Source organism: Neofelis nebulosa, chromosome 10 (genome assembly GCF_028018385.1).
Source record: "Neofelis nebulosa isolate mNeoNeb1 chromosome 10, mNeoNeb1.pri, whole genome shotgun sequence".
NCBI lineage: Eukaryota > Metazoa > Chordata > Mammalia > Carnivora > Felidae > Neofelis > Neofelis nebulosa.
Genome location: NC_080791.1, coordinates 54,133,080 through 54,157,325, shown reverse-complemented (window position 1 = coordinate 54,157,325; position 24,246 = coordinate 54,133,080). Strand labels below are relative to the sequence as shown.

Sequence of the window (24,246 nt, the reverse complement as noted above, 5' to 3'; positions counted from 1 at the left end):
GGAGCCCACCCGGGCTGGACAGGCTGCCTGTGGGTCTGAGAAGTAGCAGCAGCCTTGGGGAGTGGCACTGCTCTGGGCCGGAGCCGTGGTGGAGGTGGTGGTTCAGAGCGTGGGTGGTGGGGCCAACTGCCTACAAATCTCCCTTTGGCCTCTTCCTGGCTGTTTTACTTCTCTGTGCCTCTGCTCCCTCACTGCACTAGTCAGCCAGGGCGGCCCTGAAAAACAACCACAGACCGGGTGGCTAAAACAAAAGAAATATATTTCCTCAGTTCTGGAGGTTAGAAGTCCAAAATCAAGGTGTTGGCAAGGGTTGTCTTCTTCTGAGGCCAACCACCCCTTGGCTTGCAGGTGGCTTCTCCTTGTGTCTTCACTAGGTTTTCCTTCCTGTCTGTGTCCAAATTTCTTATTTTATTTATTTATTCATTTATTTGAGAGGGGCAGAGAAGAGGGAGAGAGAAGCTTAAGCAGGCTCCATGCCTAGTGCAGAGCCTAACACAGGGGCTCGATATCATGACCATGAGATTATGACCTGAGCCGAAATCAAGAGTTGGACACTTAACCAACTGGGCCACCGAGGCACTCCCAAATTTCTGCTTCTTATAAAGACACCAGTCATATTGGATTAGGGTCCAACCTAATGACCTCATTTAACTTAATTTCCTCTTTAGGCCCTTGGCTATTGAACTAAATGTCATTTAATTAAGTGGCCAGGTTGAGGGGAGAACCCAGTCTGAATCCTCCTTCAGGATTATTTCTATTCAACTGTGAGGCCAAGAACAGAACTGGGTTTCCAAGTGCCAGGACTCTGGTCCAGGCCTTTCCACCAGCGTTCTAGGTGACCTTGGGCAAATCCCTTCCCTGTCCTGGCCTGAAAGCGTCCTTGGCAAAATGCATCAAGGTGAAGTTCAGCTCTACCAGCTAGCAGGCTCTTCTAGCCAGCGCTGGATAGACTCTTTAAAGACTCTCTAATACAGTTACATTGTTAGGTGTTGGGGGTTACAACTTCAACATATGAATTTTGGGGGAGACAATTGATCCCATAATACTCACCTATAAAACAGAGACAGTAAATTGTTCCTACCTCACATGGCTCTGGTGAGGATTAAAAATATTCATGACAATAAAGTACTTAGAATGTTGCTGGCTCATAAGTGTTAGCCCTTATTGTTGTCAGTCGGATTTCTTGGCATCAAATGAGGGCCTATGCTGGGCACTGGGGAGGGAGGTGGGGAGGGGCAGGTCCAGCCCACAGGAAGCTGACCCAGGCTTGTCACACTGACCAGCTTTGTGGCCCAGTCCATTTTCCCCATTGGACAGTGCCAGGGGCAGAACTCAGAGGGAAGTGAGCCTCCAAATAGCCCAGGGGAAGGAACAGCATACAGATCTGCAGTGACACGGGTAAGGCAATGAAGTTCACTTATTCATTCAACAAACATGAACCGAGAATCTCCCCTTGGAGGCAGTGTGCTCAAGGCCGAGGCTACAGAAGTGTAAGAGATAGTCCTTGCATTAGGACAGTTCTGTCCAGTGTGGAGAGCAAGGAGTACAGAGAGGAAGCAAAGAAGAGGTAATCAGGCACATTCCACACATTTTCCCACTTAGTCCTTATAATCGCTCCATCAGGTAGGTAATGCAGGTATTTTTATCCCCACTTGGTAGATGAAGTCATTGAGACAGAGAGCTCAGATGCTTGCCAATGTCACACAGCAGAGCCAAGGTTTAGACTGGTCTGCTTGACTGAAGGCCAGTTCTCTTTCCTCTTTGCCTTTCATGGTCAGTTATGTTTCCTTCTAGCACAACACTCTTAGATTATACGCCAAAAAATAGACAATGGATGTCATGTTCTAATAGTCCTCTCAGCAGCCCTTCTCTCTGCTCAGGAATGATGATGGGTGCTCATCTTGTCTAACATGGCTCCTCTTCTAAGGAGGAAGGGGAGTGAGCCTCACCCTCACAAAAGCTTTCTGACTTCACTCAGGGGAGTGCCAGTGGTGTGACATGTGGTTTTAGCCCCAGCAACACTTGCTAGAGTCCATCATTTCCCACTGGAAATGCAAAAATTCCAGGACTGCTCCATCACCGAGTATCCGTTAACAGGACTAAAGGCTGGGAGAAGACATGCAGGGCCAGTCCCTGAAGCCTCATCAGGGACTTCTGGTCTCTGCTCACATAGTTCCATAGAACATTTTTCTATCCAGCGCTGGCTAGAAGAGCCTCCTAGCTGGTAGAGCTGAACTTCACCTTGATGCATTTTGCCAAGGACGCTTTCAGGCCAGGACAGGGAAGGGATTTGCCCAAGGTCACCTAGAACGCTGGTGGAAAGGCCTGGACCAGAGTCCTGGCACTTGGAAACCCAGTTCTGTTCTTGGCCTCACAGTTGAGTAGAAATAATCCTGAAGGAGGATTCAGACCGGGTGGTCTCCTCAACTTGGCCACTTAATGTAAATTAAATGACATTTAGTTCAATAGCCAAGGGCCTAATATGTGCCAGGCATGTACTTACATGCAGTGTGGCCACAGGAATGTAATTTTCTCTCTCTGCACTTCAGTTTCCTTATCTCTGAAAAAAGCCCCTCCTATGCTCCTTCTCTCAGAGCTGCTGTTGTGGGGATTAAATGAGAAAAAGGAAGCAAAGTGCTTTGTAAACTGTAAAGTGATGTGTACCTTGAGGAGTTGTTGCTAAGCCTGGGCATCCCATTTGAGATCCCACTTTTGTGGTCTGCCTGGAGTAGACTTCCACCTGAGCACTGCCCACAATACTGGAATCTGTTTACATGTTCCAGTGGAGAAATGTTTGGGTTCAGCTTTGATTTCCCAGAGTCGAGCTCTGGGGTTAGAATGTGGCAGGTACTTCACAGAATAAATGAATAAACAGAACATGTGATGATCCAATTCTCAGGTCCATGGAGATGCCAACCAGAAGGACACTGGAAAACCAGAGGAGGAGAGGCTCAGTGGGAGGGCGGTGGAGGGTGAGAATGGTGTCCGCATAGACAGGAGGGTTTGGGTCACTGGAGAGGAGAGGGTGGGACACTCCAAGCAGTGGGAGTGGCTTGGGCAAAGGTCAGCAGATGGAAATCCATGTGGATTATGTAGGGGACACTGAGAAAGTGGGCAAGTAAGATCGCGGTAAAAGATGAGGACAGAAAGTGATGATGAGGACGATGATAATAATAATGGTAATAGTAATAGGTAATATAAGTATGGCACTTACTACACTCCAGGCACTGCTCAAAAAGCTATGGATGTATTCCTCATCAAACTCTTGCAACAACTCTATGAGGTGGGTATTATTACCTCTACTTTACAGACAAGGAAATGGAGAGGTTAAAAGTAACTTGCCTGCCTGAGGTTACATATCCATTATGTGGCAAAGCCAGGATTTGATTTCAGGCAGTCTCACTCCAGAATCTATGCTCTTTAATGTAGGTTGAAGTCTGTCTGTAAAAGGTTATGAACTTTGGGCTTTTTCTTATACTATAGGAAAAGTTTGAGCAAGAGTTTGGAGGAAGGAGTTTGGAGCAAGAAGGAGTTTGAGCAAGAGAGGACATCATGATAGCAGAGGTCCTGAGCACCTTATGTGTGCTGGGCACTGGTGATACAAAGAGCAAGACAGAGCTTCTGCCCTCATAGGCACTCAGTTCTTGTGTCGGAGCAGGCTCACTCTGGCTCTCCAGAGCCCATTGTGTGCCTCTTTTTCCTGATGATCAGTGATACCACTTCAGTAACTTGATATCCACTACAATGAGAGTGTTTGCACCATTGAAACTGGCCAATGCTACAAATCAGGGCTTTTCTCTGAGAGCTGGTTGTTACATATTTAGCAACACAACTGCTGACTGTGAATAGCTGCAATATGATGGTAAAAGTCCTCACCAGATATAGGGTGGTACAAAGAGGGGGTGGGACTAACCCTGCTTGGGGAGCCAAGGAGGCAAGGCTTATGCAGAGTGTTGAAGGATGGGCAGATGTTTGTTATGAAGACAGAGCAATAAAGCACAACTCAGGCACAGGTGAGGAGAGGCATGGCATACACATTCTAGAGTTCTATGAAAGGACAGTATGGATGTGAAGGAGCTTGGGAACCTATAAGGTTCATAAACCTATAAGGTTCATAAACACAAAAGGGTGTTTATGAAGCAAATCCAGTATCCGATTTATAAGTGAGATAATTGGGGTCATGTCACAACCCATTAACCTTTGTCTTTAGCTGGCAGGATCTCTAGAGGATTTCCAATGTGACTCAATTGGGCCTTTACCCAAAACCTCAGTAAGAGGGAACCTAGGCTTAGGGGAGAGATTTGGCATGAGAATGGACTAGAACACTCTAGGGCTGCCAGCGAAATGAGAAATGTTGACAAAAGCTTTGAGATGCCTTGTATATTGGGGTTGGAGGGCCAGGGAAGTTGGCGGGAAATAAGACCAGGCTAAGTGAGGGTCAGACACGTCTGGCTGGCCATGCACTTCCGGCCCAGAAATCAAAGCCAGACAGTGGCGCCACAGAGCTTGTTATCTTTTGTGTCGAGTGGGGTTCTGGGTGCTGTGGGTTGCTCAGTGAACCTCTGGCTTACATAGGCCTTTTCTCCCCCTCGGTCCCTATGCCCCAGACCGGGGTGAACATGGCATCAGACTGTCTCCATGGTTTTCTGCTTGGTGCCACGCTGTCCTGAAGGTTCTAAAGGAGACTGAGGTCACTGGGCTCATGGAGCTGCCAGAGCCAGGACCCCACAGGACCTGGAAAAAAGCCCGGCCCCTCCCTTTGATGGGCTGGTTATCAGGTTGTTTTGCTCTGCAAGAGGATCATGGGGCCTCATTTCCCTGCCAACCACCCCCATCAGCCCAAGGCCATCCCTGCCCCCCCTCCCCCCACGTACAGACTCAGGTGGTCAGTGAAGAGACCACAGGAAAGGGATGGGCTGGCTGTGTAGATACATGAGCTGAGAAATCTAAGGCTGACCTTGACCAAGCCTCCAATCACAGTAGCATGTTTTAAGAATGATTTGTAAAAGAAAGCTGGACACTTGGGGTGAACAAAGGGGCAGTTACAAAAGTGCTATGTTTTAGGCCACACATCTGTTTACAAAGCAATCCTGGCCTGAGGCTGTGTTGGGCACATATGGGGGAGGGAGGGGAACCATGGCCACCTCTGTACAGGGAGCTCCAGCCTCGAGGCAGAACAGAGAGTCACAAGGCTTGGCCTTCATAAAAGGGTAAAGGGCTTTAGATGGTTTTGAGGGTGTGAGGTCATAGGAAGGTCACAGGAAGCAGTACTTGAGATGGCCTTCAAGCATGCAGGGGCCCTATTTGGTGGCTGGCCTCAGGACGTGGTAACACCAAAATGCCTTAGGATTCCCCCCAGCTCCCTTTCTGACTGTCCCTCTTCTTGCTTGGGACCACACCAAGGATAGGAATGGAAAGCTGACAAGTTCACACATGCCTGGCATTGCCCTTCAGTTGAGACAAAGCTCTTGGCTGTGCAAAAGACTAAACTGCCTGGTTGAGATCATGGATCACCATCGGGCAGCGAAGGGCTCACAAGATGCACATCCTTGCCTCCCTGTGCACGCTCGCACTGACTCACTCGTCCTCTGGCATGGTGCTGCCTCTACCACTCCATGTGCTTTCTTAGTTTTGCTAAGCAATGGCTGCCCGCACCTGAGAGGCATGCACAGCGAATGTGCTGAATGCACCACCTGTCACTCCCCTTGTGCTGGAGTCACGTGTGAGGGCTCACCCTTTCCACCTGGCTCCCTGCTCTCTGCTCGTGCTGTTTCCTGCACCCATGGTACCCTGCTTAGCTGTCACAACCCAACTTACCCTTGGAGGCCTGGCTTGTTCGTCCCTTAAGCCGTTTGTGAGACCGGAACTTGCTTTCAAGTTCCCACAGCACATTTTGTGGTCCTCTAAGCCTTTTCCAGATTGAACTTATTTGTGGCTGTTTCCATCCTCGAGGCCCACACACCAAATGCTCCAGGTGGGCTTGCTAAATTGTCCTCTCAAGGTGCTCCCTGCACGGCAGTCCACCAGTATGACTTCCTGAAAGAGCAAGTATCTACTGAGTTCCTATGTGCCAGGCCTAGCTAGGAATTTTCACGGCCACCAGCTCACTTAAGTCACATTAACACCGGGAGGTGAGGTTGTTATCCCATGTTATCCCATGAGGTTGTAATCTGGTCCAAGGTTCCATAACAAGCGATGGAGCCAGAATTCAAATTCAGGTCAGCCTGGCTCCAAGGCCAGGGTATTTTTCACCCCTTATAAATAAGCAGATGCAAAATAGTAACACTGATGATCATTTATACTGTATTCTCACGTACATTATTTCATTTGATCCTCACAACAGCCCTGTGAGGTAGGTAGGGTTATGTATTACTGTTATGCCCATTTCACAGATGAAGAAATGGAGGTGGCTCAGTGAGGTGGGCGACTTGCGCAGTCACACAGCACATTAGTGGCTTCACAAGTCCTTTACTTTCTCTAACGTCAAGCTGTTTGAATTAAGAAGCACCAAGAAGATGGAGAAAGATACTTTTTATGGAGAAGGAAAAGGGCAGTGGTGATAAACTGTTTTATTGTGGTCACAGCTTCTGCTGTGTCTGTTCTAACCTGGGTTCTCCTGAGTGACCTTCCCAAGTACTATTGGCCTGGTGACCTGGGACAGCTGTCAGAGACTCCTGGGTCCCACTGTAGGGGGAAAAGGCCTTTATTACCTAACGGATGCAGCCTTGCCCACAGCCCAGCATACAAGCTCCTTGTTCCCAGGGTGTAATTATAGGAAGTCCCTTCCTCAGCCCATCTCCTGTGGGTGCCTGTGTCACTAGGCTTCCCTGGTTTTGTCCAAGAGCCCCCACCCAATGGGGAAGATTCCCAAGGGCAAACTTAGGGATGAATCATAATGTGCAGTTTTGAGGTCTGCACTATTCATCACCCCTTGGAAAGTGGTGGCTTGGGGTGTCTTGCTCTGGACCTTATCCCAGGGAGGTCCACGGGTTGGTTATGACCAGAAACTGTACCATAGCAGAAGGCCACTTCTTTCCGAGCAATGTCACAGTGCCTGGACGCTTACTCTGACAGCAGTGTTATGGTAACTCCAGGGCTCCTTGGTGCAATCCGCCCTGCCATATCCTGGCCTCCTTCCTCTGGCACCACTTTCTTGGGGCAACAAATCTTTATCCTCCAACAGGAGGTGGTCAAAAGCTATGCGGAGCCACAGACGGTGAGGAGGCGGATGAAATGGGTGTCACAAAACAAAGTGAAGTGATCACAAGATGGGGCTGACTTACAAGGGATGGGAAGGGGGTTAACCTTGGTTCTGGACAAATCCCAGGGGGAATCCTAATTTGAGTAATAATATTTTCAGAATAAGGGTCTGGCCTTTTAAGGTGACTATTGTGAAAGAGTAAACAAACATACCTCTGAGTGAGAAAGAAGGTCTAGATCCAAGACTAGAAAATGGGCGTGGAAGAACAGATTTTGGTTCAATGTAAGGAAGCGCTTTCTAACAGCACTGGCCAACCATGGCAGGGGCTGCCTTGGGGTTGATGAGCTTCCCGTTGCTGGAAATATGCAAGGAGGGATGTGATCACTTGAAGGTGCTGGGGAGAGGTGCTTAGCCCCAAATGGGCTGGGGTGTGCTGGGGGCCAGGAAGGGCTAAGCGACCACTAAATTATTTTCCAACCCTGAGAGTCCATAATATTATTTAAAATGACCTCTTTCAATGATACTTCAAATTCTTGGGGAAAGGATTACAGAAGTCATGTAACAGTCCACGTTATGAAACGCCTTCTGTTGCACTGGCTCCAGGTACTTTAAAATCTTCGCAGGGACAGCAGCTCACCTGTGAAGTGAAAAACCCCCACATGTCTACATTTGGCCCAGTCCAAAGGGATATCCCCATCTTCTGAACCCTGCCTGGATGCTCACTCCTCTAGGCCATGCCACAGCTCAAATCTCTCCCCACCACAGTGGGGGCCCAAAACGCAGCTCTGAAATCATACTGCATTTCCACGCCAGCCAAACATGGTTGTCCCTGGGCAAACAAGTCCAAGGTCCCGGCTGCATCCTAGGGACAGAGGAGCAGGTAGAGTGGGGATCTCTGGTTACTTTAGGTCCTGGGAAACTGAAGGAAGCCTCTGGTTTTCACCCCTTTCCCTCCACCAGGGGCTCCTTTCATAGATGGCTAAGTGAGGCACTGCCTAGTGGTACAGAGAGAGCTGGAGCCTGTGGAGAATTCGCCATTCCTTTGTAGCCAGAAAGCCCTCCTGTGGCCTCCTTTAGGACACACTGGCAGGCACTTCACTTATGACAAACTGCCCATCTGTAGCTCAAAGTGGCAAGGAAAAAGGTAGCTCCGTTGAGAGGACACACGGATTCCTATAGGTAGACTGCATTGTGGGGGGAATCAAGTCCTGCTATGCGGTTAATACAGATTAGTAAAGCGCCCTGCCTCACACCACTGGTGAGACACTCTCCAGGACCTTGGCTGACATGCAGCTTCTTGGAAGCCCCCTCCTCCAGTGTTCCTGGGGTCCTTTTACCTGTACCGTATTAATCGAATAATCTTATTGTTCATAAAATCCACAGCGTGTGGGTGAGAAGAATCGATGCAGAAGCCATCACTCAGAGCAATTTTCAGCACCTCCTCCACGAAGACCTGGAAGCTGTTGATTTGCTTGTTGGCTGGCACCACCCAGAGCCTCTTGAGGTTCTGCTTGGTGTACTCCTCCTCTGGCAGGCCCTCCACATTGGCCACCCAGTCCAGAGTCAGGTGGTTGGGATCCTGCAAGTGGCTCGTGATGGAGGAGAGATTACCGTTGGAGCAATAGAAGAGCTTGGAGCCAAGGAGCTTGAGGAAGAGGCAAGAGGTACTGAAGATGTTGGCGTTGAAGACCTCCATACTGGAGGAAGAGAGGCTATAGATCTGAGGTGCCTCCCGCACGGTGAAGTGGACTGTCTGCACACGCTGGTTCAGGGTGATATTGAGCATGGCATTCTTCTCAGCCTTGGAGAGCTCCACCTCCTTCTCCTGCAGTGCCTCAATCAGAGGCTGCACCTGGTAGAAGTCGGCCTCCCTTCGGAGCAGGCCCATCTCCTGGAAGTCCTCAGGCAAGTCCAAGTGGGAGGTCCGCAGGAAGTTGAGGATGTAGCGGAACACTTTGCCATCACGGTCAATGAAGCAGTTGCCCTGGCTGTCCCTCTTGGTGGGCATCTTTCCACTGAACATGGCACCCAGCATGGAGTCGGGGAAGCTGGTCAAGGTTGCCAGTGAAGTCGTATAGAGCTTTCCCCCAACGTTCAGTGTGATGGGGTCAGACATGGCAGGAGGCTGGGGTGCTGGGAAGTAGTCCTAGAGAGGGAGAGAAGTGAGAAATTACCCAACCATATCTGGTGTCTTAGTCTGTTGAGGCTGGTATAAAAGAATACCATAGACCAGGTGGCTTAAGCATTTATCTCTCACAGTTCTAGAGGCTGGAAAGTCCAAGATCAAGGTGTAGGCAGATTTGGTGTCTGGCAAGGGCTGTCTTCTCACTGGGTCCTCATGTAACAGAAGGGGCAAGAGAGCTCTTTTTAGAGTCTCTTTTATAAAGGCACTAATCCTGTTCATGAGGGCTCTATTCTCATAGCCTAATCACCTCCTAAAGGTGCTACGTCCATCACACTGGAGATTAGGATTTCAATATAGGGACCTGGGGGACACAAGCATTCAGACCATAACATCAATGTATGTACAGTTCTCAACTCCTTATTGTAGATCAAGTCTATAGTCCTAGAGGTTGAAATGAATTAATACCTGATGAGATAATTGCCACATTATTTAAGCATATTAGGTTCACTAGGGAGTTAAAAAAAGAAAAAAGAAAAAATGAAAAAACAAAGCCTGGGTCCTGCCCTCCAGAGATTATTGTAATTGGTCTTTAATACCCTAGCATTGGTATTTTTTAAAAGCACCCTTGGTGATTCTAAATGTTCAGTTAAGACACAGAACCACTGCTCTAAGGAAGGAAAGAAAACGTGCTTGGACTAAATGCTCTGTTACCTGCCCTTACACACATTTGTTTACATACTGGTGATACATCTTTTGACTTAGACAATATCACCATCCATCCCAATCGTGCAGATGAGGAACACGGTCAGGATTCATTCCCCATGCTCAGAGAGGTGAAGGGCCATGCCAAGTTTCAAACCCAGGTTCCTTTATGTGAGAGAGAAAAATACGTAAATGCTTACTAGTCAAACACTGGTACCTTCTAAGTACCTAGCCAATGCTCTGAGATTTAGGTCTCCCAGCCCAGCACTCCCTTCTGCTGTACCAATGATGCCTTCTTATTATTAGTCTATCTCAAGGATTTTACAATGAATAGCTATGATTAGTGCCATTTCCATCTCTGTCCCAGGCTTACAATGGGCCACTCAGCCCTCTGGACTCTGACACCCCTTCTTGGACTCTCATCCTCCTGTAACAATTAGCCTTGCAATGAAGATGTTCTTGACTCCTGGTGGTCTGCCCTTTCCCATCATGATGGCACCCCAGCTACCTCTGAAGAATTTGAGTTTCAGTGCAAACGTGGGACTCTGCACGGAGCACCCTTTACCCATTCTCTACCCGCTTCTCTCCTTAACAAGCCCTTCTCCCCACTACCTTGCAGCCTCCAGTGTCTAAGGCTGGTGAGTCTCCTTCAACCTGAAGTCTTGGAGTCTAACTTCTCTTTAAGGTTCTAGAAAGGAAGGGATGTACCCTCAGCTTCCAACATACTTTCCCAAGATCCCACCTGTGGAACAGATTAAGCAACCTTTCCCTGATGCTGGGTGTGAGGGCCACAAAGAAGAATTGGACCCAGTGCCGCCCTCAAAAAGAAAAGGCTGGCAGGGAGACCAAGACAAGAGGCAGTGAGGGTGCAGTGACAAGGGAGATGGACAAGAGCTAAGGGAGTAGGTCAGGAATGAATTCTGGCATGCTTACTATCCACATGGGAAAACAGAGGTCTGAGGGAGGACTTCCCCAAAGTCACCCAGCAAGGATGATGAGCAGGCCAGAGCACTTCTTACCCTCACCATGCCTGTCTTCTGAGGAGGCTGGCTACACTAAGACCCCCTTAACTCCAGGGGATGGAGACTCCTGCCAGAAAATGGAGGCCATCCATGCTGGTGGAGGGAGATGCTCAGCTGCCTCACCCAACTGTCTAGGGGGTCACCTCATGACTCCTTCCTCATCTAATGGGGCACTTTGATACTGTAGAAAGGCATTAACCATCTGGAGTGTCTGAAGAGAAACGAGCCATGGTGAAGTTACAAAATTGGCAGCAGAAGCCTGGAGCAGATGGGCTGTGGGACAGCGGGGAGGTCCAACTGAAGGGGTGGGGCTAGGGCTGAGGAAGGGATGGCTGCTGTGTGGGGACCTGCAGCTGCAGGAAGGTGCTCTGGCTTCAGGGCTGACACTGGTCAGTTCTGTCTACAGAGGGCCCAGGCAGGAGATGGACCCATGAGCCAGTGCCATCCCCTTCCTCTTTCCAGAATCTTCCTTTTCTTTCTAGGTAGTAATTTGCATATGTTAGTTTTCAGTCTCTCTCCTTGATTTCCTTAAAAAAATTTTTTTTTAATGTTTATTTTATTTTATTTATTATTTTTTTTAAAACATTTATTTATTTTTGAGACAGAGAGAGACAGAGCATGAATGGGGGAGGGGCAAAGAGAGAGGGAGACACAGGATCGGAAGCAGGCTCCAGGCTCTGAGCCATCAGCCCAGAGCCTGACGCGGGGCTCGAACTCACGGACCGCGAGATCGTGACCTGAGCTGAAGTCGGACGTTCAACCGACTGAGCCACCCAGGCGCCCCTTTAATGTTTATTTTAGAGAAAGAGTGTGGGTGAGGGAGAGGCAGAAGGGGGGGGGCGGACAGAGGATCTGAAGCCGGCTCTGTACTGACAGTGGAAAGCCTCATGTGGGGCTGGAACTCACAAACCGTGAGATCATGACCTGAGCCAAAGCAGACACTTAACCGACTGAGCAACCCAGGTGCCCCATCTCCTTGACTTAAGGCCCGGGCTCTATCCAGTAGCTCAGCAACATGGAAAGAGCAGCCTCAGGCATCAGAGAGGCCGGGCTGTCTTTGCTGTTGGTTCTGTGGGCTGCAGACCCCATATCTCCTCTGTACGTTAGTGCTGAAGAGCTCAGAGCACTGGGTGGTGGTGGGGGGGGGGAGAGGGAGGGAGATAGGAGCCACAAGGCACACCTGGCATACCTGGGGGCTCTTGGGTGGGTACCCAAACTCCTATTTCTCTGCTTGCAAAAGCAGCAGAGCATCTGCCTTCCTGCCTCTTCCCCAGAGCCGTGCGACTCCCTGGCATCGTCACTGCCTGTCAGCTACACAGGCAGTCGGGGCGGAGACTGGTTAGAAGCCAGATTTCCTGCCCCCTCCCTCAGTCTAAGGTGCTCTCTGTGGTATTCTCTCCATGCCACAAGTCACAGAGCTCAGCCATCCAAGCCCCCATTTTCCACCATCACAGGTGTACAGGTCGTGGTGTAAATGGCACAAGGACACATGAGGACAGGACCTGGCACCTCGGGGCAGGAGGTGCTGAAAGCTTTGTGTGATGAAGGGTTTGTGGTCAGGTGGGGATGAACCGACGATCCTCACTGAGCTCCAGTCCCCTGTGTATCCTCAGCTGTGTCCTGGACTTCTCCACCTTGATGTTCCATGGGTATCAGAAGGCCTGACACAGAATTCCTCTTCTCCCAAACCCACAGTGAACGCTTCTCAGCCACTCAACTGCCTGAGCCTAAGATCCAGGAGGCAGCTCCGAGTCCTCATCCCTATAATTTTTCTCACTCTGACTCTTCAAACGCATCCCTAAAGCCCTCCCCGGGCTCTGGCTTCTCCTCTGCTCTCCTTACCTCCTCATTTGGCTCCCTGCCTTCTTCCTCTCCACCTTCCATTTCAGTCTTCTGGAGCACTACTGCCTGGCCAGACCACCTTGCTCTTCCAAGCTCACCTCCAGCCCCTCCCCCACTCTATCCTCCCGCATTCCAGATGGCACTGCACACATCCTCATGCTGTCACCTGCCTGACTTTGCTCTCCCTATACCACCCTCTCCACCTTCTCTGCTGTCAACCTTGAAGGCCCCACCTATGAGCCACTGCGTCTCTGTAAGGCCACCCCCAGATCTCCACTAGGTTAACAGCTCTCCTCTTGGGGGTTCCTGGTCCTTTGCACAGCCTACCTGGCCGTGCCCACCATTCCATCATGTTATGAGCTGATTTGCACATGGCCCTCCTTCAAGGTGCAGATCACTGGACATCTACATGCAAAAAAAGAACCTTGACCCATATCTCGTACCACGTAGGAAAAATTAACTCCAAACAGACCATAGACCTATAGGTAAAATCTTTTGAAAACTAAAACTTCTGGGAGAAAACCTTTGTGACTTTGGGTTAGGCAAAGATTTGTTGCATGGGACCCAAAAGGCACAAACCATAAAAAAATCGACACACTGGACTTCACCAAACGAGAAACTCCTCTTCAAAAGGCAGTGTTGAGAAAATGAAAATAAGACACACTGGCAGAAAGTATTTGCAAAACATAGATCTGATAAAAGGTTGTTAACAAGAATATAGAAAGAGCTCTCAAAACAGAAAACAGATAACCCAATGAAAAAATGGGCAGATGATCTGAACACACACTTCACCAAAGTCATATTGATGACAAATAACCACTTGAAAAAAAAGCTCAACAATAGTCATGAAGGACATGAAACTTAAAACCACAATTAGGTAACACTGTATACCTATTAAAATGGCTCCAATAAAAAAATCTGACCATACCAGGGTGTCTGGGTGGCTCAGTCGGTTAAGCACCCGACTCTTGATTTCAGTTCAGGGCATGATCTCATGGTTCATGAGTTTGAGCCTCACGTTGGGCTCGGTGCTGACAGCGCACAGCCTGCTTGGGATTCTCTCCCTCCCTCCCTCCATCCCTCTCTACCCCTCCCCCACGCTCTCTCTCTCAAAATAAATACATAAACTTAAAAAAAAAATCTGATCATACCGAACGCTGCTGACTATACAGAGCAATGAGTCTCCTGCATTGCCGGTGAGAATGCAAAATGGTACAACCATGGTGGAAGTTTGGCATTCAGTTTCTGCATGACCCATCAATCCCACTCCTCATTATGTACCCAGAGAAATGAGGACATATGTCCATGCAAACACCTGTACCTGAATAGTTACAGCAGCTTTATTCATAATTGCTCAAACCTGGAAACAACTAAAATGTAAATGGTAAACACAGTCACACAACCATACAATGGAATATGACTCAGGAATACAAAGGGACTAGCTACTGACATATACCACAAGAGAAGAATCTCAAAAGCATTATGTTAAGTAAAGCCAGCCTCAAAAGGTTACATAGGTAGGGCGACTGGGTGGCTTAGTCGGTTAAGTGTCTGACTTTGGCTCAGGTCATTCTCTCTCATGTTTGTGAGTTTGAGCCCCGTGTCAGGCTCCGTGCTGACAGCTTAGAGCCTGGAGCCTGCTTTGCATTCTGTGTCTCCCTCTCTGCCTTTCACCTGCTTGTGCTCTCTCTCTCTCTCGAAAGTAAATAAACATAAAAAAAAAAAAAAAAGGTTACAGAGGTATGTGATCTTATTTATGTAACGTTCTAAAAAAGGTAAAACTATAGAGACAGAAATCAGACCAGTAATTGCTAGGGCCTGGACTGGGGAAAAAATTGGCTACAAACAGGCAAGAGGGAATACCTTGGAGTAATGGGAACACTCTATGTCTTGATGTGGTGGTAGTTATAAAAGTTATGAAAATTCATGTAACAGTATACCCCAAGAGGGTGAGTTTTCACTGTATGTAAATTATGACTTCATAAACTGGAAAAAGGATCAAGATTGGGATTGTCTCATGAAATCAACACAATGGGTTGTGACCAGCTACATATATTGTTGGGAAACTTTTTCAGTTGTGTGTGTCTGTACGTGAACTGGATGGTGATCTAAAGTATGTCTTCATACTGTGAGCTGTGACAAAAATTGTTGTTGAAAACCACTGCCTAGGTTGTGATCTCCTTGAAGCACAGACACATCTCATGTCCCTGCACAGGCACTGCCTAGCACACAGCGGATGCTAGTGTCATGGGGATGGGGGAGGGGGTGGGCAGCAGGGTGGGACGGATGAACATTTACTGGGCGTTTTAGTATATCCAAGGCCTTTACACTCACCAGCCTTTTAAATTCTTGGAGCAATCCTACAAAGTAGGCATCATTCTCCATTTGGCAGATGACAGAAAAGTGGACTCAGAGAGACTGTACACAGCCAACTAGCAGAGAGCCCGTTCTCAGCCCACTCAGGCTGCAGAGTTGGAACAGCAACAAAGGGCTGTGATAGCTTCAGACAAGTTTGACAATCTCTGAAGCAGCCTTTAAAAACACTGCTCTGCAGCCTGCTTGGCAAGACGGTTACCACTTACCTAGCGCACACCTCCTGCTCTATGTGAGGAGCTTCATGTAACACTTGGTAGCATTTTATTTGCAATAAAAACATATAGAAAAGTACAGAAAATGATACTATTGTGCTAAATGCTGTACATGCATTCCTTCATTTGATGTCTTCATAAGCACCCTGTGAAAGAGACTATTATTATCTCCATTTTACAGATGAGGAAACTGAGGCTCAGAAAGTGTAGGAGTCAGTGGAGGAGCTGGGATCTGAATCCAGTTCTGTGTGGGTCCAACACTTGTGATCATTCCTCTTTCCCACCACGGGGTCTTAATGTGAGTGAGAGATGCACATACCCTATTCTCCATCCCGACCAGATGGAAATGTCCTTGGGTGGTGGGTCTGCGGCCGGCCTGGGGCTCTGCCCACTCCCATCGATGGAAGTGGGGACAGGACCCGAGGACAGCCCACAGTGCCTCCATGGCTGACACAGGGCAAATCCACTGAGAAGCCCAAGCCCTTCTATTTCAACAGCAGCCGATGATGTCTAATGACAAAGCCACGAAACACAAAACGCCAGGTTTTTCAGAGCCAGATTAGAAAGGATGAATGAGAACTCACACAGGACCAGGAAGTAGATAAAAGAAATCACCACTGAGCGAATTATTCTTCTTCAGCAGGAGGCTTTCCAAGCCTGCCTCTCGACTAAAAAACCAAGCAAGAGATTAGCCCTCTTTCCCTGTTTGAGAAAAGGGCTGGTGTCAAACCATCAAACCAGGAAATTATGCCATGCTGATCCCCAGACCGCCTGAGTTGGGGAGGCCAGGGGGCCTTGGAAGTTGCTGCTGGAATTCTCTCCTTTCTGGAACGGGTCTGTGGCCCAAATGAGAGGGGGTCTTGAGGCCCAGCCTGGTACCATGCAAAGGGAAATTCCAGTCTGGGGCCTGGAAATTACCTGGCTGCAACCTCTACCTTTCTGTGACACAGAAAATAGAATTCTTTGACAGCAGATGTCCTGTGAGGAAGGGCAGCCAAGACATTGCTCTAGAGTCCTACTTTAAAACGTGGTCCAGGCACCCATGTGTCCCTGCAGTCCTCATGCAGGACACAGCTAATGCTGAGTACCTGCTGTGTACCATACCTGCTAGCTCTGTTATACATATGAGCTCATTTAAGCCCCGTAACACCCTTTCAAGAAAAGTATTATCTGCACTTTGCAAATGAGAACCTCAGGCTTTAAGAGGTAGGGAACTTGCACCAAACAGTGTTAGAGCCAGGATTCAAGTCTAGGCCTGTCTAACTGCAAAGTGTGGATTGTGAACAAAGGCCCTTGGAGAGATTTGTCACTTGTTCCCCTCCTACCTCTTACCAGGTGCTCTTACACCTGCCATTTGAATTTGATTCTGACCTACATAAAGACCAGGGTGTAGAGAATCAACACTTCCTGAGAACCAAGGACATGCCCTGAGCTATGTGAGGCACTTTCCAACAGACTATTTCATTAAAACACCACACAGATGCTGTGAGGTAGGTACAAGTGTTATCCCGGTGTTTAGGATTATAAAACTGATGCACAGAGTAGTGATGACAGCTGCTGAAGATCACATAGCTAGAGGCAGCAGAGCTAGAATTCCAAATGAGGTCTCTCTCCAAAGCCTGTGTCCCTTCCAGTAATATAAACCACAATACTTTATTAGGAAGCATAAAGAGGATTTGAATAGAGACTTGTAATGCTTCTGAAAGAGATGAAATATCTTCAAGTTGTTCTAAAATTAACTACAGTTGTTATGCTGTCCTAATCCAAATCCCAATAGTATTTCTTCAAAGGATTAAAAAAAAAGATTAAAATCTTACTTTGGAAAAATTGATAAGTGATAACTTGAAGGAATATTTGAAAAAGAGTAATTACCTTAAATGTTAGTTAAGATAACTAGTAACTACTAGTAATGTATTAAATAGGATTATAAAGCAATGACATTCCAAACTGTGGTATTGAAACAATAAAAAGGAGGGGTGCCTGGGTGGCGCAGTCGGTTAAGCGTCCGACTTCAGCCAGGTCACGATCTCGCGGTCTGTGAGTTCGAGCCCCGCGTCAGGCTCTGGGCTGACGGCTCGGAGCCTGGAGCCTGTTTCCGATTCTGTGTCTCCCTCTCTCTCTGCCCCTCCCCCGTTCATGCTCTGTCTCTCTCTGTCCCAAAAATAAATAAAAAAAAAACGTTGAAAAAAAAAAAAAAGAAACAATAAAAAGGAGAAGGAAATTTATAATATGTACTGAAAAGACTTATTAGCAATTAAAAAAAATAAATATATATTGATCTTTACCACAACTCTGCGACCCTGGCAGAACAAATCACATAATCTTGATTTCACCCACGCAGAGAGAATGAGTCCCTGACCCAGGGCTTCATGTGCATTCTTGATTTCTGAGTCATGGCCTGTAGAAGGTTCTGGGCTTGGACATGGCTCAGAGAACAGTCCTTTGGAGGCAGCCTGGGGTCTTCTCTAATCTGGGTCTTGAGCAAGAGACTGAACTGAGCCACAGAGGTTTTGGTCAACAGTCCATACGCTCAGAGTCTTTAGGCATGGGCTTTCTGTGCAATTTCCTATATTACTGCCCATTGAGCTTCCATAATGAAACTACTTGCCATGCAATCTATTCCTTCTACACAGTGACGCCCAGTTGTAACAACACTAAATCTACTGATAATTACTTCTCTACCTGTCCGCCTGTCCGTCCGTCCATCTGTCCGTCCATCCATCCATCCATCCATCCATCCATCATTTCTTAGCTCTGCTCACTCAAAGAGCCTACCAGTAGCACCCCAGTAGCAATGAGCACACCTGACTCCAGATCTTGGTTTCTAAATGTCATCTCCTACAAAAAGAAACCAGGGTTTCCTGGAGAAATTGATGGTTCCGGGACTTTGATAGAAGAAGTGCAAGGTGAGCCTGGAACATCTCTTGCCAGACAGCAAAGAAGCAATGAAAGATTAATGAGATCTTGTGAAAACAACACAGAAGATCTTAAAAGTTCTCATCAAAGGAAAAAAAGGATTTTTGTAACTATGTGTTGTGGTGAATGGTAACTAAACTTATTGGGATAATCATTTCGCAATATATACATATATCAAATCATTATGTTGTATACCTAAAACTAATACAATGTTAAACGTCAATCATATCGCAATTAAAACAAAACACGGGAGCTGGCCTGAAGGGACTCTCTTAGGCCAAATTTGGAATAATTTGAATACCAAAAAGATTAATGATGATAATGGGTTATAACACATTGAATTAAAAAAAAATCATGACTCTTTGTTACTCCAAGAAGAAAAAAGACAGTGAGAGGAGAGAAAGACACACACAAACAGTGGAAAAAATTATTCTATAACAAAGAATACCAGCTAATAAATAGAGAAAGAATGGCACACTTAGAAAATTATCACTCTGCAACTTTCAATGTTGCAACTCGGGCAAGGATCATCAATGGATGTAGTGAAAGGTTACTGGGAACACACAATTTCGACATTCTCAAGGAATCACTCCAAAGACTAATGACAAAGGGAAAAATTACACCAATGGAGAGATCAGGCAGTCATGACCTTAACCAACAATCAAATTTAGCATTCATGGATAGTAGGACCCTGATATTATACACTTCCTGATGGGATGCAATAAGAAGAACACGATGTTGCCAGAAAGGAAAAACAAAAAACAAAAAACAAAAAACCAACAACCCTGAATAACCATTGATAAAATAACCAAATTTATACAGGTAGAAGAGGCTCTATATAGAGTAAATGAGTTGCTTAAAGAGATATAACTAAATATAATGCATGAATCTTGACTACTTCTGACAAAAAAGGAAAACAAAACAAAAACCCAACTACGTAAGATTGGCAGTTGGAGAAATGTGAGTATACTGTTTATTAAGTGATATTTACTTCTTTCAAATTTTCTTAGGTACAATAATAGTATTATGGTTATGTAGGAGAATTCTGTAACTAGGAGTTACATGCTGAAGAATTTAGGGGTCAAGTGTCAAGATATCTGTAATTTGTAAATAGTTTAACAAAAAGGTATGTGCAAAAGGAAAATCAGCAAAGGGTGAATTGGTGCATATAGGTGAAAGGCTACTCTTTAAACTTATCTGTAGCCTTGAAAATTCTAAAAATATTTTTATTTTGAAAGAGGGAAGAAAAGAATGCTTCCCTCATGGGACTATAGATGTAAAATTCCAGTCAGAGTGCCCGACCCCCAAACCAGCCAGGTTCAATAAACACATCTGTTATTACTACTACCAAGAAGCATTATAATCTGGTAATTTTCCTCTCCATGTGTTGCCGTGCTTTGGAGGATGAGGGAACCAACCAGGGCTAAGCTAAAATAGCCCACAGTTGGTGGAGGAGACAGAATTTAAACCCGAGTGGTCTCTCTCCATAGACCCACCGCTCACAGAAACCACGGAGCCAGGCCTGCCTGTTTCTGTGTTGGGATCCAGGCTGGGAGAAGATGGCTGTTCAGGCCTTGTTCCCCCTGCCTCCTCCAGAACCTAGAGTCTCTGCTACTACAGCAGGAAAGAAACTCCTGTCATGTTCACAAAGCGGGGCCCATTCTGGGCCTTAGAAATGTTGTGGGTGGGCAAAAAACCGGAGGGGCTTTGGCATCACCCGGGCCTGTGTTTGTATTAGGCTCTGACACTTTAGCTGTGTGGGCCTGGGCCGATTCTGGGTAGATGGTGACTGTAACAACAGCAGCAAGAATAATGGCTGAGCAGTTATTACTGTGCTAGGCACCTTCTGCATGTTGATTTCATAGATGAATGGATACTATCATTATCCATGTCAGGCCCTCTCTGATCTCTGCAATTTGCTGTCATCCCTTTTGCCTAAACTCTAAAAGAAAATCCCTTTCATCTGTCAGTCCCCTCAGCTGGAATTCCTTTCTTTCCTCTCTACATCTTCAGAACATTTTATTTCCACCTCTTACCAAAAGCCTACTTTGTTTAGGTAGTGCCTGGCCACTCTGTTGAGGCTGACATCTTCCCTCTTCGTACCCGCCAGAAGCAGGCAGAGTAGGGGAAGGGGAAATTTCTTCCCCTTAGTGAGATCTGTTTTCTTCACCCCAGACTGACATCTACCAATAAGGAGGTTCATCACCACCTCCTGAATCTTAAAAACTTTTTATTTTGAAACACATTCTTGAAGTTTCAGTTTGGAATCTAAGCCAAGCCCAGGTGACCACCTGGAAGTAAATGGAGGAATTCCCACTGTGTAGAAGATAGATTGAACATGGCTGGGTAACTTTCAAGGGTGACAATACTCAGAGTGAGTAATGTGTCTCCCAGTAAGCTGGATGAGACTTCCCCCCCGCTTACTCAGTCCACCAAGATAAAGACTGGCTCACAGCCCTGGGGACCATATGGGAGCACCGCCCTTCACCTCCCAGTTCCTGGCGTCCCCACACCCAAGAGATGTACTTTCAGCTCTGTTTTGCCCAGTTCGTATCTCTAAGAAGCCCACAGGCTGCTCAATACCCCCACAGCCCACACTGTAGGGGGAAAAGGTGCTTTCTAAACTCAGGTGACACACAGGGGCCCTGCAGTGAGCTGCCCAGTTAGGGTACAGCACAGGGAAAAGTGAGCTGGAAGGAAGCCACCTGACCTGACAACCCAGCTTCTCCATTTGCACAGCAAAGTACCTGGTGCAGACTCCCAACAACCACCACCATCCCCCATCTTCTTCCAGAATTTTCCTTCATCCTCTCAGCTTACTCTCAGGCTTCCTCTTGTGGTTTTCCTCAGACACAAGCACTCCATTTCAACCACTCTCTTTCTGTGGTCTTCCTGCTCCTCAACCATTAGAATGCATAAAGAGAGGGTTTTGAAATCCATCTCATTTCATCTTCACAATATCCATAGGAGGGTTGCCTTAGAGGTTGGCATTCAGAAAGGTTGAAGCTGGTCCTGTCACACAACCTGCATACAGCAGGACATCTAAACTCTTGTTTCTTCCCTGCCATCCACTCCAGATTAAACCTCTGTCTCCCTGAAGTGCAGGAAATAAAGCAGGGTCTTTGGAGTAAGGAGTCCTATGGTTTGGGGCAAGTTACTTCACTTCTCTAAGCCTCTTGTTCCTCACCTGTAAATAGATACGGTGCCGCCTCTACAGGGTAAGAGCGTTGAAGCAGATCATGTGTGACGCACTGAGTTCAAGGGATGGGCTCTTTATTTCTATCACAAGGAAAGGAAGATGTTTGTTCTGTGCATTCATGGGTATTTGCCCACTCGGGCACCCCTGTACCCAAACTGTATCAACGCGCGGCCGACCCTGGGCTTTCCGGGGGCTGGGAAGGATCCTTTCCATCTCTGTGTCTCCGCCCCTCTTTCCCCAATGCTTTTTGGACCATCCCAACCAGTCTAACCTAGGCTTGCCTTATCGGCTTTCTCAGCACTGACGCCCCAGCCCTGGCCACCCGCTCCTCCGACCTCACTCTAGTTCTCCTCCTCACCTAGAGACTCCGCCCTTCTTTGCCCCACCCACCAGACTCCGCCCACAGTCTCGACCCTCTTAATCCGGGCTTTTCCAACCTTCCCCATCCCGCCAGACTCTTTCCACCAGCTCCGCCCCTTCTTCCCAACAAGCGCCCCCTCCCCCGCAGTCTCTGGCGTTGCCATCCCCATTGCACAGATGAGAATGGCGAGGCTAAGATAGGCAAGATGACCTCTCATAGTAGGACAGGTGCCAGCTGGGCCCGCGTCCCCTCACCGGCTGTCTCTGCGCCCCGAGTCTCCGCTCGCGCCGCGCCGCACCCACCTCCTGCCCTCGCTCTGCAGCCTCCCCTCCGCGGGCGGCCAGCGCAGCTTTGCGAGGGGGGAGGAGGGCCAGAGCCCAGCCCAGGGGCGTGGCGGCCCGGGACCCGCGCGCTGCGCTCCGGGATTTGTAGTTCTCCCTGGTCTCTTTGCGGCTCGGCACGCCTAGCGCAAACTCCATCTCCCAGGAGGCATTGCAGTGAGCCGTCCAGCTCCCCGCCCCGCCCCCGCTAGAGCTGAGACCGGCTGGCCTTAAAGGGGACGCGGCCTGAGTGGCGGTTCCCAGGGTGGCCCCCGCTCCGGCTCCTCCCCGTTTCCCGCACCTCGCCCCTCCCCACGCTTCGTCCCGCAGCCCCGCAGCTCCGCAGCCCCGCAGCCCCGCAGCCTAGCGGCCGCGCGGCTGAGTCGAGCTCCCTGGGTACAAGCTTGTACAGAGCTGGGTGGGGAGTTTGGACTTTGCAGTGGAAGCAGCATCCCTGCCTGCTGAGCGGGACCTGGCGGAGGGCGTCCCCACTCCAGGGGGAGCAGAGGACTCGCCCTGACCTAGCCTGGCCTAGACTAGTCCTGCCAGGCCTGAGCGCCCCACCCAAGAGCTGGCTCTGAGGCAGGGGCCACCGGGGTCCCAGAGGTAAGGGGGTCGGGTCGTGTGTGCAGGTTGTGGGGAGTGTCTGCACCCTGGCGGTTCGAGAGCCCTGGGCACGCGCGAAGGGCTCCCAGAGTTTGGGGCTGGGAGAAGGGAGGTCCAGGTGCAACTTGGGCCTCGCTGTGTGACCTTGGGCGAGTAGCTGCCCCTCTCTGGGCTTCATCCTCTTTCATCAATTGTGTTTGGTGGTGATCCTGCCCTCCCCCTCAACCATGAAGCTCACCGGCCTTTCGTGGGGACCGCAGCCCCAGCCTGGGCTGGGCGCCAGTGCACCGGTATAACTGGAAGGAAGGGTGGGACTAAGATGGGGCACAAACTGGGGGGCTAAGAGGTCGCACCCGCCTGGAATGGGCTTCTGTTCTCAGCAACCTCGCCCGGGTATATTCCCCCTACAAGACATGAGACTCCTTGTGTGTTAGCCTGGTGCCCGCCCTTCCAGAAACCCTGGGGTGGGGGTGGGGACATGTGAGGGGTGGCCCCAGCAGGGATGAGTGATTGTGGTGGGTTTCTGAGAAGGGAATATATGCTCCTACCCTCTTCTTTTCTCTCCTTCCATTCCCCTTCAGTAAAAGAGCTGTTGCTTTTTACCAGTAAAACCCTTTTTTTTCTTTCTTTCTAGGAGACAGTTTGGTGGCCCAGGCAAGGGCCTCCCAGTAGTAGGGCAAGGGGATTCTTTCAGGGCTGCCTTAGGTAGAAGAAATTAAGTTAAAAAAATTCAGAGACAGATATTGCTGTCCAGAGATCTGGGTGGGGGGAGGGTGCTGGGAGGGTCAGCTTAGTGCTCCCCAGGCAGCTCTGGCACCCAGGGGAGTCAGAGGAGGAAGACTGGGTGTGAGGGTCAGAGATAGAAGAAATGGGCTTCTTCACTCTTAGGTACTGGCTTAGGGCTTGGAGGGTCGTCTGTGCTCTGAGATAGGGAGAGGTTGAGACTTTCCTGAAGCCCCCTCCCCTGTCCCATTGGATTCTGTGAGCTTTTGGCCTGAGAGCTAACCAGGAACAGTTTTTGTTTTTTCCTTCTGCTTTGGTTGTTTGAGTCATTTTTAAAAGGCTAAAGCCTCATTGGGTCCTGTCTGGTGACCTCTGTAGGGACTTTCTTGGCTAATGTTTGAGTCTTAGGGTTATGGATATGGAAGACCAGACCTGGCTGAAGAGAGGGCACTGACTGGGCCAGTCTCTGGAAGGTGTTTTCTGGTTATATCTTCAGTTGTATCTCATCTTGCTGTCACATGTTTCTCACTGGGCACTTAGCACTCCTTCACCTCTCTGCCTGGTCTTGTGCTGGGCACTAGGGCACAAATAGGGGATTGGATCTATTTCCAAAGAAGATCCTAGCCTAGTGAGAAGATAGA

The 24,246-nt window shown here is 48.5% G+C and overlaps 2 protein-coding genes across 6 annotated transcripts in view; one reads left to right on the top strand and one right to left on the bottom strand.

Annotated features, from left to right (window-relative positions):
* Positions 1 to 6,280: 6,280 nt before the first annotated feature.
* Positions 6,281 to 22,355, bottom strand: KCTD21 (potassium channel tetramerization domain containing 21). 4 transcript variants are annotated; one of them, XM_058687655.1, is made up of 3 exons: positions 22,211 to 22,276; positions 21,584 to 21,675; positions 6,281 to 9,347 (listed from the first exon to the last, which is right to left on the bottom strand). In XM_058687655.1, the coding sequence occupies exon 3, from the start codon at positions 9,315 to 9,317 to the stop codon at positions 8,535 to 8,537; it is 783 nt and encodes a 260-aa protein (XP_058543638.1). In that variant the 5' UTR covers positions 9,318 to 9,347; positions 21,584 to 21,675; positions 22,211 to 22,276; the 3' UTR covers positions 6,281 to 8,534. The 4 variants fall into 4 exon arrangements, with proteins under 4 accessions (XP_058543638.1, XP_058543637.1, XP_058543636.1 ...); XM_058687654.1 differs by lacking the exon at positions 21,584 to 21,675 and having other exon boundaries at positions 22,259 to 22,355; XM_058687653.1 differs by lacking the exon at positions 21,584 to 21,675 and having other exon boundaries at positions 22,211 to 22,327.
* A 134-nt stretch (positions 22,356 to 22,489) lies between these two features.
* USP35 (ubiquitin specific peptidase 35) overlaps positions 22,490 to 24,246 on the top strand; it is a 55,814-nt gene continuing 54,057 nt past the window's right edge. For both annotated transcript variants that reach the window (XM_058687642.1, XM_058687643.1), the window contains exon 1: positions 22,490 to 22,882. The gene's annotated coding sequence lies outside the window, so the exon portion shown is untranslated. The remainder of the gene's footprint in view (positions 22,883 to 24,246) is intronic.

Excerpts from the sequence above, each read along its gene's own strand:
- KCTD21 (XM_058687654.1), bottom strand. The coding sequence starts at position 9,317 with ATGTCTGACCCCATCACACTGAACGTTGGGGGAAAGCTCTATACGACT.